Source organism: Ambystoma mexicanum, chromosome 9, assembly GCF_040938575.1.
Source record: "Ambystoma mexicanum isolate Mex_15411 chromosome 9, UKY_AmexF1_1, whole genome shotgun sequence".
NCBI classification, from domain to species: Eukaryota; Metazoa; Chordata; class Amphibia; order Caudata; family Ambystomatidae; genus Ambystoma; species Ambystoma mexicanum.
Genome location: NC_090931.1, coordinates 268,462,431 through 268,475,232, shown reverse-complemented (window position 1 = coordinate 268,475,232; position 12,802 = coordinate 268,462,431). Strand labels below are relative to the sequence as shown.

The 12,802-nt window shown below is 43.0% G+C and overlaps 1 protein-coding gene across 1 annotated transcript in view; it reads right to left on the bottom strand.

Annotated features, from left to right (window-relative positions):
- Nucleotides 1-12,802, bottom strand: part of SCIMP (SLP adaptor and CSK interacting membrane protein) — a 291,084-nt gene that overhangs the window by 132,654 nt on the left and 145,628 nt on the right. The window contains exon 3 of the mRNA XM_069614606.1: nt 371-431. Within this exon, the coding sequence (XP_069470707.1) occupies nt 371-431 (61 nt within the window). The remainder of the gene's footprint in view (nt 1-370; nt 432-12,802) is intronic.

Genomic DNA, 12,802 nt, shown 5'->3' with positions numbered 1-12,802 from the left:
GCGCAGGGCGCAGCACTCATGTAATGCTCAGGAAGCTGCTTAGAGGACTCAACTAGCTGGCGGGAGGTCTTGAAAGCTCATTGCCATTAATATGAAGACCAGGACATTCCAGGTAAGTTCAGCTCCAGCTTCAATAAGGAGGTTCCGAACGACCCCAGCAGGTCCTCACATCTCAGCTTCTAACTCCAACTGTCGCCACAGAACCCCAAGATTGTTTTCAATATACACATTCTACCTAGGGTTCCACCATCTAAAGCTACTTTACAACAATTTCCCTAGCTGCATATTAGATGTCTTACAAATAATGAGTTGGTTACAGCACCTCCTGGCCTCCCACACACTGCAGAAAGATTAAATCAAACGTACTTACTCATAGCTCGCGCTGTTCTGAGTCCCAGTGCCAAACGACTTCGAAAACCGTTTACTCAAACCTTTAAAAAAGAGAAAATCATTATTGTTGTGAAATAATGTCACAATGCCTACCTCCAAAAAACTACTGTAACAAGTACCAAAATAGTATCAATTTCCATTGTATTATCGTAAGATGATGCTCCGCAGTGAAGTAAACTTTGCTGAAAATGTTGGGGGGACATGACTTCTGAAGAAGAGGTGCTCCAGCCAAATGAATGGGGACAAAATAGTTTGCCATGAAAGTTGGGGGGAACAAACACCCCTGCCCCCCCCTAGAATTACACCCATGATGCTTAGCTTGAGCTGACGTGCTCACAAATCTCTTGTTAGTCACGAGACAATGAGGGATCTAACCTATGAAACATGATACTCCACAAATTTGACTGAGCCCAGTTTTGAGAAAGGCTGAAAGCAGCCGAAACACATGTCAGCACAAGGGCGTTAATGAAAATGAAACCACTTTAACAAACTGTTCTATTGAGTGATCTCCTAATTGGCGCACCCTTTGAGGACGGGACTGCTCCTTTTTGACACAAGAAGTGAGATGCACCAAATTTTTGGGGGAGAATCTGGTCCTGAAAGTTAATACTTGAGCATTCCTTTTTACTGTTCCCTCCCCATTCGTACCATAAGCATTGACTAATGTATGCATTTGTTGGACAAGCTTGGTTACAGATACAATATGCAGTTGTAACCTATGACTACACCTTGGCATAACATAACTCGCAAGTGTGGCACATTACTTTTGTGAATCAGGACCCAAAAGTTTCACGGCGCGCTGTGGCGAGCGAGCGCTCCATTTGGTGGTTCAGTGCCAGTTGCCCGCTCGGAGGGTTGGCGATGTATGCGTGGCGGAGGACAGCCAGTTGCTAGAGTGTGAGCAGGTGACCAGCAAAATCACTAACTCTCAGAAAGTAGACCCTGCCGCGCCAAACAGCTCCTTCAGCATGCGACTACAACCACAAGATCAAAATAACTCACACCCACATTTTGCATCCATTGAGCTAAGAAAACTTTCTAACAACGCGACAGAGCACCAAAATACCTATCTCCACCTTAAAAGAAAGCATGATATAACGTATCATGAACAGCGAGCTGCTAAGTTTTTTGCTAAAAATATCTGGAAACCGATGAGTCTCAAATCATATTGTACCATACCGGCAGGGAAAGTCTTTTACCACCCACGCTGCATACAGTGGAGTGTACAAACAGAAGAGGGTTTGGACACGACTGAATTTCAAGCTCAGCCCATGACAGTTGAGCTAGTACGTAGTTGCCATGACTTAGAAATTTCTGGTCAACACCTATTAGATACTGCTACGACAATGGAGTCAGAAAGAGAGCATGACACTTCTCCTATAAAAGATGCCAGAGACAAGAGCAACCCAAGCCTAAACATAGCACCAGCTAACTGGGAATGGTCATCACCACAAACCACAATCTAGCTTCGATGCACTACAACAAAACAAATCGCAAGTGCAGAACCACAAGTAAAAGCTAGTTATAGTCAAACAATTACAAAAGAAAAATCGAAATCAGCTACTGACCAGAGCATAAGTATTTGCTCAAAAGGAACCCAAACAGACAGAAAAAACATAAAACATTCAGAAGAAGTTGCTCGGAAAACCCCAATAAAGATTTAGATTTTGTAGTGATTTCGACCTTGACGTCAATTTTAGCACCGTTCATGAAGTTATATGAACAAATTGGAGACCAAGTAAAGGACCAGACAACAGTCCTAGCTATGTTGCACTCGAAGATGTTATACGTTGAAGGATTTGTTACAGGAGTGCAACAGAACATGGAGACTAGCACAGCCAAGGTATCATCTCTATTCCACACGATATTGGACCCAATTATAAAAGAAAAACAAGCCTACAGATTGTCACAAACCTTTGAACCTACAGACTTAAATCTTCATTCCTCATTGACTCAGAAAGTTTTGACATCAACTGTTGCGCAAACGGATCCGATGACACAAGTTGGTAAAACCACAGATAAGAATGGCCTTTCGATCATCGAAACAACCAACACAGCCGGCTTAGGGATCCAAACAAACGTGGCAATCCTGACAGTGACTCTATCTTTCATTCACTTTCTTCAGGAGAACGCAAATCAAATAAATCAATAGGCGTGAAAGTGGTCCTGGCAAACAACAAAGACCATCTACCTAACACAGACGAAACGATTGGCACCCAAGCTAAAACCACCAATGAGAGAGAACTATTAACAATAAATTCAATCAATCCAACAAGAACAATGTGTGCCATCTTTTCTAAAACATCAAAGAGCAATCCAAACACATTGTTGCATGTTCAAGAAGCACTGAAACAACGACGAAAAAACAGACAATGAAAAAAATTTAAAGAGATGAGAAGTGCATTCAAATCAAGAAAAGTCAAAACCTACTACCAACTACAAAATAGAAATCAAACGGAAGTAAAATGTGTATCAAAAACATGACACTTCCTAAAATAAATAAAATAACCCAACTATAAAAAAAGTGGACAAACTGCACGTAGCAATACCGGAGAACAAGAGCCCCGACGACATTACACCAGCGACCGATACATCAATCACAGACCTCATGGACCTATCAAGATATTCAATTTCGACACCTGACCAGTATGATACAACGTCCATCAAAGACGAGGAATCATCATGTGAACCAGCAACATTGGAATCCGAAATGACTATGATGAGGCCTGAAATCCCAGGTGGGCTGGGCGACCTTTGGAGCCCTTGGTCGCAAACTAACAATAGGATAAACTAAAAGCGATGGATGGAGCAAAATGGAAACACACAAAAGAATCAATAGGCCCACCTAGTAATCGCCTACAGAACAGGCTACAAAACGACCATGTTGAAGAAAATCCAAGGCTACTAACAGTAGTTCACTATCCCCTAGAGACGCATCCAACAAACCAAAAAAGCAGGAACAAAGTATCAAAATCTGAGAGGAGGGGAACAAAAGAGCAAAGGAACTCCCCATGAATTAGGTCATCAAAAAGCAGTAAGATCGAAGAAGACCAAATCACTAACTGCATAATGCATCAACCTCAGACGAAAGAGAGCACACATAACATGCAAAGGATCTCAAACATGGATTTGTCAAAGGAGTGGGTACCTCCCTAAACATATTCCTGATCAATATTCTGAAGGCGCAAACAAAACGAACTAAGGGAAAAAAAATCTATATAGTGTTTATGGATCTCACTGAAGCTTTTGACTCAGTAGGCAGGCCCAAACTTTGGTGCAAACTGAGGCAGTGGGGCTGTTCGACAACAATCCTGGAAGCAACACAAGACCTGTATTCCGAGACCACAATACGGATCCGAATGGACAGAATGGGTACAACGACGAAGACAATCGAAACAAACAAGGGCTTAAAACAAGGCTGCCCTTTGGCAGTTGACCTGTTCAACTTGTTCATTTCAGATAGCAAACTGGAATTTAATGACATCAGATGCTTCACCCCTAACATTAGTGGAATTAAAATAGGCTGTTTACTTTACGCTGATGATGTAGTCCTGCTGGACCAAATTCCAGTAGGGCTCCAGCACCAACTAGATGCGCTACAAACATACGCACAAGAAAATGGCCTAAGAATTAACCCGCTCAAATCAAGGGTGATGGTCTTTGGTCATCAAGGAAGAACATCAAAAAATGAAAAATACTTGCCACATAAATGGTGAAAAGATTCTACAGGTATCAACCTTTACATACTTAGGCGTATGCTTAAACACTAGCAAAATTGATAAGCCAAGACTTGAAATGTTGAGAGCAAAGGCAAAAAATCTTGCAAGCCAAGGCAGAATCTTGATGAAAAGATATTGCAGGTTTTCATTAAAACCTCTCATCGAATTCTACTGATTAAAGGCTGTCCCAATTTTAACATATGGTGCCGAAACTGTATTCTCGTTCTGCTGAGTAAATTGGGCACTAATCAAAGGAACGTTTTGGAAAGAGTCATGCGAGTCCCTCGCAGCACATCAATCCAAGCTCTGCGTATGGAGTTAGGCTTGACCTCCATGATGGCGATAATAACATGGAAATCGCTAGCTCTCTATCGCAAATGCCTGGACCCTCCTGAGAAAGGTGGCTTTGCAGTGCTAAAAAAAGCGATCATACTGAACAACGAAATAACACTGCATGAATGGAAACTAATATGCCAAGCAATTATTGCAGACCTGGATGAAACAGATCAAACGTTAATGGAGAATCCAGATAAGATCAAGCGAAAACTTTAAACATTGGACTGGATGAACACCCAAAAAGAAAGACAAGACCTAAAAATGCACGGAAAACCGTTCCATGAAAGTCGAAAATTAAACACCTTACCGAAGTGCATGGAGCAATTCCCAAACTGGCTGTTTATGGACCAATACATTAGATTTAGGTTGAACTTATTCCCAACAGGAGGAATAATTAATGTAAGATCAAACCAAATGCAGAAAGCACACTGCAGATTATGCCATAATAAAGCGACGGAGGAGTCATTAAAACATCTAGTCCTATTTTACCCTGAAATGGACGAAATTAGAACAGAACTCATGTCTGGAATTACTAAGAACTATGTTGGGAGAAAAACAGAAGAGTGGTGGTTGGAGCTGTTGCGAGGACAACAAATCCGCCTCACGTTAGCCCTTGTGAAACGTTTGCTAGACATTTTTAAGAACATTAATAACCAAAAAACAAAGGGAAAAAAACGAGCATCTAATGGATGAGATCATGATTGATGAGGATGTTATTTCTTTTTTATTTGTACTATTTGTTAACAGTGTAAATAATTTTATCCTAACAACTAAGGCAAAAGGTTTTCAAATGTCAAAACCAAATAAAGCCTATAAATAATAATTCCTTTAGGAAAGGACTGAAGTACCAAACTCTAGAATGATCTAGACCCAACCTCAAAAGACCGAAGAAGACACTTCATGCTGAGAGCACAGTAGAAAGCTGCACTCTTTAAAATGGCGCTTGACTGCCATTATCTAAAATACCCTGCACTGCTAAGAACATAAGAAGAGAGGCCGCCCGCACATTCCTGGTGATATCGAGGGACTTTTAATAAAAAAATGTAGGCTAAGCGTAAACATATGTCTCGATGGAGGTGAATCAGTTTGGCTTGCAAGTAAGCAGCACCTGTTTTGTAAATGCTTGGTATCTTATACAGAGAATCTGAAATTTAATGTGGTTGTTCACTGAGAGGTTGGGAACAAGAAAGTCTGGGAGCATTTAAAGCAAGACGCACTGCAGAATTTTGTAGGGTTTGTAGACCACGAATTAACAAGGCCGGTTGGCTGAGATAGATTCCATTACAGTAGTGTAATGACCCCATGGTGGAAGAAGTAACCACTGTGGAACGACAATCCAGTGGAAGAAAAGGTAAGATCTTCTTAAGAACTTTGAGTTTGGCAAAACCAGCGTTACATACTGAAGCAATCTGGGCTTCTCTCGAGCCTGACAGTTAGAGTTTCATGCCCAGACATTTCACTCCAATGCTGAGGCCTGGACAGGCACCGAAAGAATCTGGCCAATACTCGTCATTCCAGGCCTTATTGGAGGGAGGGGAGCCGATCACCAGGACTTCCGTTTTTTCACTGTTCAATTTGAACCAGTTCCTTGTCATCCACTGCCCTATTGCAGATACACAGGAATGCAGTTTAGATGGAGGCTCAACTGATATGGAGTCAAGAGAAAACAATAACTGAGTATCATCAGCGTACGTATAGAACCCTTCCCCAGGGCAAAGATAGAAATTGAAAAGAAGGGTTGACAATTAAGAGCCCTGTCGAACACCACAAGTGAGAGTAGTGGGGACTAGCTGCAGAAGCTAGCAGGGCCACTGTTCTATGAAAGCAAGGAGTGCACTGGATAAGGTGATGTGTATAGCTATACGATGGGCCTCATTACGACCCTGGCGGTAGCTGTGCCCATATTAAGGGCACGGCTGCCGCCTGTAATTATTTTTTACCAGAGCCCAGAAAAGGGCATTAACCGGGTCATGCCGACCTTGGCGGACCCAGTAATTGCCCTTTTCTGGGCTCCAGTAAAAATGAATCCCCATTCCTATTTGAGCCCCATAGGGCTCAATGGGAATGGGGAGGATGCTAACAACGGGCCCGTTAATGACGGGCCCGTTGTTAGCATCCTGGTCTGCTAGCGGGTCCCGGCCAGGTTTCCTGAGCGGGACCCGCAGCAGACCTCGTAATGAGGCGGCCCGGAATGGCCGGTGCCGGTCCCTTACCGGCACCGTTCATTCCGTGGCTGCCAGGGTCCTAATGAGGCCCAATGTCCTTGTTACCCACTTTACTGATTTGGCTGTTACAAGCAAGGAAAGGCAGAGCCCACAATTTGCAAACAATTGATCTTCAACCACACAAGCTCCCACCTTCCTGCTTCCTGTATCAGCACCACTTAACTTCACACTGGCTCCACGCACCAATTTAAACTGTCACCAAACCAGCACTACTAACAAAAAGTTGGAATTACACTGCCGTTGTGAATTCAGAGTGTACTATGCATCGGACCACTTCTACCGGATGAAAATCCAGTAGGGGTAGCGTTTCGGGGCTACACCCTTGGAAGGCCTAATGCTTTACAAATGCCCAAATAACATAGCATATGATAATATCTGTTAAATAGGTAGGACAGTCCTATATCTGTGGGTACTGATGCCAGAGGATGATGTGGATATTGCTTATAATGCTCTGTTGTAGTTCTGGGAGATTTAGGGCCATCTGGTGCGTGTCCTATTCCAAAAAGATATGGTCTGAGCAGACTAGGGACATGGCCTCTTACATGAAGTATTGCAGAAAATGAGCAGAAGCTTTGAGAGTGGGTGAAGAAGATAATCCTGTCTTGCTTATCTAACAGGCGCTCTATTTGCACTGGCGTAATATATAGGCATGTCTCGCAGAGGAACATTTAGTTCAAGATCTCCACAAGAAATAAAAGGCAGTTCTTGGTGAGAGAGGGCTTATATGTACCATATGGAGGCTGTAGCACTGATCTTTTTCTATAGGAACGTGGGTGCCACGGTGTGCATGATTCCCTCCGTGGGCACGCGTCACCCAAGTAATAAGAAAGCTTAGTAATAATGTGACAGTTCCATTATAGGAGGCAATGCTGGCATTTAAATGCTGGTGGCAAAAGTTCCCAAACCAGCACTTCCTTTCATTCAGTGAGGGGTTAGCGTGTGCAGGGGGTTACTGAACTATAAATCCCATTCACAAAATAATACGCAACATTCAGGTGGGATTCATGCCACGCAGATCACCAAGCGATAACACACGGTTTCTACTGCCTACCATATTTCAGGGAAGAAACAGTAGCACCCCCTGATTAGATCTGTCCTTAGATACTGAGAAAGCATTCGACCGAGTCGAATGGGGCCAACTATTTTGAGATTTGCAAAAATGTGGCTTGTGAGAAATATTTATACAAAAGTGAAACTATTATCTCAATCTCCCAAAGGTCGAATCAGTGCTGGTGGCTACTTACCATATCACTTTGACGTTCACAAGGGTACAAGGCAGGGGTATCTCTTGTCACTCCTGTTTTTCACACAATCACTAGAAGCAATTTCAAAAGCTATAAACCAAAATGGTAATATTCATGGGATTAACATATCAACGGGGCAGCTGAACATATTGTTATATGTGGCCGACATTATTGTTAACTTTGATTTATCCTGCAAATTCAATTAGAGACAGTAATACAAGCTTTCTTAGGGTACAAGATCAGTTGGAGTAAGTGTGAAACGCTGCCTCTAAATCCCCTACAACAAAGGAAGCAGAGCTGGGATACTCCTAATTCGGATGGGTGCCATAGAAACACAAATACATAGGACTTCTGCTGAATAATAGACTAGGAGATTTGATAAATAATTATATAGAACATCTATGATATAAAATTCAATTAGACTTTGGATTCTTGGGATGGGATGGGAATGACTAAGACCTTCCTTTTACCTTGCCCACCTCAACTGCCCAGACAATATTGCGAGGACCAATTTGTATGAAACTTGTATCGATACCAATTCAGCCTAACTAATTGTTTGATGTTAGCCAAACCCTGCACGCCATGGACCAATAGTGATTAGATCGCCTATACTGCCTATACCTCCACCGGCATCCAGCCCAATGTCTATTGCGACTTTTGTGAACTCCGTAGAAACTTTAAGTGCCTCAATCTATTTATGCACTATTATGTCATCAGAATTGTGTAAAGCTTAATTTATCCTAAAACTGCTAGCTGCATCCTCATTTAGAGGCCCATAATGACTAGTTCTTCGATCCCGCATAGGGCAACACATTATCAATTTGTGACTTATCGGATCTCTACTAGCCCAACCGACTTGTGCTGCCTTATTGTTAGGGCTGCATATCCCCTCGTTGACAATTTGATATCCTTTCAAGAATATCCAATGAATGCAAATTGCCATTCTATTGTGTCTGTGTAATAATGCATATCTACAGCATATACCGCGTTGCCACACGTTGGTTGAGTCTCTTTATATCTGCCTTCATCATAAGCACCATCACCACCCTGCTCAGGCATCCCATTAACAGTAGCAGTTTACACACCCACATATTTTGCGACTCCTTTTCTATGGCTAAAAACTCCATTATAGCGGGTTACGTTAAACCTACAGCCTTCCTCCCTCCGTTGACACTCACCAATAGGATCAAGCTTACCCCATTCTTACCACAACTAAAGCCCATAATCACTAATGCCCGCATGATCCCTTTAACACAACCACACACCTAATGTTTACATCTTGCCTGGAGACACTATCCATGATACTAGTTACAACACGCAGGACACTAGCCTAGAATCCCCTATCACGCCACCCTTCCCCAATCACCCATGCCTAACTATAGTAAGAAATACCAGGCTAGGCTCAAGGCTGAGGAAATCCTACAAATTACCTCCAACCGCCTCACCCATCAACAATCCCCTCCAACATCCTAAAAAACCACCACAAAAGAACCTGAAAACCTCTAGGAAAACCAGACCAACACCAATCATACTGAGCCCACTTGCCCACAATACCAGCCCCATAGCTATCACTGAGGCATTATTCAATGCTAGATCCCTAGTAGCCCATGCAGCTGATATTGCTGACTTGATACTAGATAAAAAAAAACTGGATTTCCTGGCAATTAATGAGACCCGGCTACATGCAGCAGCAGGCCCGTCCCTCCTTATCGCCACACCTGACAACTACACAGTTCTTAGATCAGACAGAGAGTCATCTAGAGGTGGTGGCATTGCTTTTATCGCTAAAGCATCACTAGGACTCAGAATTGTCCCACAGGACCTCACAATCTTATGTGAATTATTGACAGTGAAATTACCCATCTCCTCCTCACATACCTTAACCATACATCTAATCTGCAGACCCCCGGGACCTTTAGGCTCATTTGAAGAAGAAATCAATATAGTGATATCTGCCAATACCAAAGCCTCCTTGCAAATCCTCTTATTAGGTAACTTCAACCTAGGATTTAATGACCCCACTGACCACTTCGCTCTGCTTTTGGTCAACTCCCTGTCTGAATTAGGCCTCACTCAGAGAATCCTCTTACCCACTCATGGTAAAGGAAGAATCCTTGACTGTGTAGCAGACCTTAATTGTACAACTAACATAACCGTTATTGAACTACTATCATGGACTGACCACTTCCTACTTATGTTCAATCTGCAAGACTGTATACCTCCTATCAAGTTGAATGGTATTGCTCCCTCCTTGCCAACTAAAAACAAGAAAATCTTTACAGTAGATAACCTCAAGCCTTTTCTTGAACCCTTGCTCAAACCCCTACCCTGTGCTGACCCAGAGGAGTTAGTGGAGCTATACAACCAAACGATCACCAAAGCCCTTGACTGTATCGCACCATTAAAAATACACAAAAACAAACCTATTGCTCACCTGAACACATGGTTCAACCCCAAACTTAGAGCTAAGAAAAGAAAAAAGAAAATGCGAAACCACCTGTAAAAACAACCCATCTACAGCCAATAAAGATACCCTCTTAAAAATCACAACTAACTACAAAGAATAAATTCTATTAGCTAAATGTGATACTTACAATGAACAGGTTGATAAAGCTAGTTCTAGTATAAGAGAACTCTACACAATTCTCAGAGAGCTTGAATCACCCATCCCTCCTTCAGAGGACTGTATTAAGGACCAAATATGGTGCACGAAAATTCAAGATGCCCAGGCTAATACAATTACGATGCTCCAAAATAAAATTGCAGACAAAAAAACTTAATTTGTCCCTCCAATGTAACACCCAGATACAAAGCCCTAACCTCCCCAAACGACTCAACGATTTAAATTCAATTCAGTATCCTCCCAAGAGGTGAAAGAAATGATAGCCGCCCTCAAATCGTCAAATTACCAAGAGGACACATGCTCAGCCACCGTCATAAAGGAAGCAGCGAGCATACTCGCCCCTTTCATCACCTCTCTAATCAATGCCTACCTACGAATTTGAAGAACTCATGGGTGCTCCCTCTTTTTAAAAAACATCTCTTGACCCTGGCATATTTACCAATTTTAGACCCATCACAACAGTCCCATTCCTGTTAAAGATTATAGACAAAGCACCCTATAATCAGATACAAAACTATATAGAGACAAGCTGCTCTACCAATAAGCTACTCGGCCTCCGTCAATCAGGCTTCAGGCCCCAACACGGTATAGAAACAGCCTTGATTGACCTAAAAATCCAGATCGATGATCTGAAAGATAAAGGAAGTTCAGCCCTCCTGCTCTTGCTGGATCTGTCGGCTGCCATTGATCTGGTTGATAACAAGGTTCTGTGCAAGCACCTTTTCACAGCAGCTCACTTCTCGGAATTGTACGATCGCACCGAAAACAAAAGGGCCGACCGCACAAAAAGACTGAAAAATACTACCACCAAAGGTTCGAACACCAAAAGTTCGAACCTTTAGTGGTAGCATTGTAAGTAAGTATAAAAAAAAAGACTGCGGGGGCTGCGGGGCTGTCCCCCACAACACCCCGCTCACTATACTGTGTGGTATAGTGAGCGGGGTGTTGCGGGGGACACCCCCACAGCAAACCCGGAAAAAAAACAGGGGCTGCGGGGGTGTCCCCCGCAACACCCCGTTCACTATACTTTACAGTATAGTGAGCAGGGCTTGCGGAGGAAACCCCTGCAGCCTTCTGTAAAAAAAAAAAAGAAAAAAAAAGGACCCTGCGGCGCCGGTTCCTGATCACAGAAGTGAAAGGGAACTGGTGCTGCAGGGACACAGCGCAACGCAATAACAGCTAAGTGGGGTGTGGGTATGTTTGGGGTGTGGGTGGGAGGTTTGTGGGGGTGTGTGTCGTGGGTGTGTCATGGGTGTGGGTAGGGGTGTGGGTATGTAGGGGTTATGGACGTGAGTTTGCATGGGAAATGGATTAACCTTTTGTGGTTCGTACATTTCACATGCAAACATTTCGGCCGCGGCCAAATCAGCCACGGTCAGATCAAGTAGATCCCTCTTCTCAACAGTAGCAACAGCATTAATGAATTCTTTCTTAAATAATAGGTCCATGAGAGTCTTTTCCACGTTGGCTGCAGCTGACCCGATCCCCATATCTTGTGGAGTCCCACAGGGATCGTGCGTATCACCTACCATGTATAATGCATTCACCAAACCACTGTTTGATGATCTAAACCATCTGGGTGTCACCTACACGAATTACGCAGATGGCACAAATATCCTTATACCACTGACAGGTGACTATGATAAAGACCTGGCCTTCATAAACATAATCTATCTCAACATTCAGGCTTGGATGGCCACACACGTTCTATGCCTGAATGATGAGAAAACTGAGTTGCTCCTCCTAGCCACTCCTATCCATATTATTATTAAACTGGGTGATCAATACCGGTCCTTTAATATCAATGGAAATAATATCAAGGTCGACAATGAGGTAAAAACGCTAGGTTCTACCTAGACTCCTCCATGAATATGCGCAAATAGGTTAGCACAACAGCTTCGGCAACGGCATATACCTATAAGCTCATCCGTGCCTGCAAACCCTTCCTTTCCACAAAAAGCTGCATTACTTTGGCTAGAGCCTTAGTACTATCCAAAATTGACTATTGTAATGCACCATACTTAGGTGCTAATAAACATATAATTAAGAAACTACAGATCCTGCAGAATAATGCACTTAGAACAGCCTTGAGTATTCCACGTAGTCAACACATCTCTTCAACCAGACGAGACAACAACTGGCTCTCTATCAAGGGAGGCGGTCTTGAAGTTGAGTGCTTTAAGGCTAGCCTTGTGCATTGGTTCAAAGGGAGACCCCATTAATCTGGTAAGTGCACCATTCAGGTCCCACCCGGGAGCTGCGTTT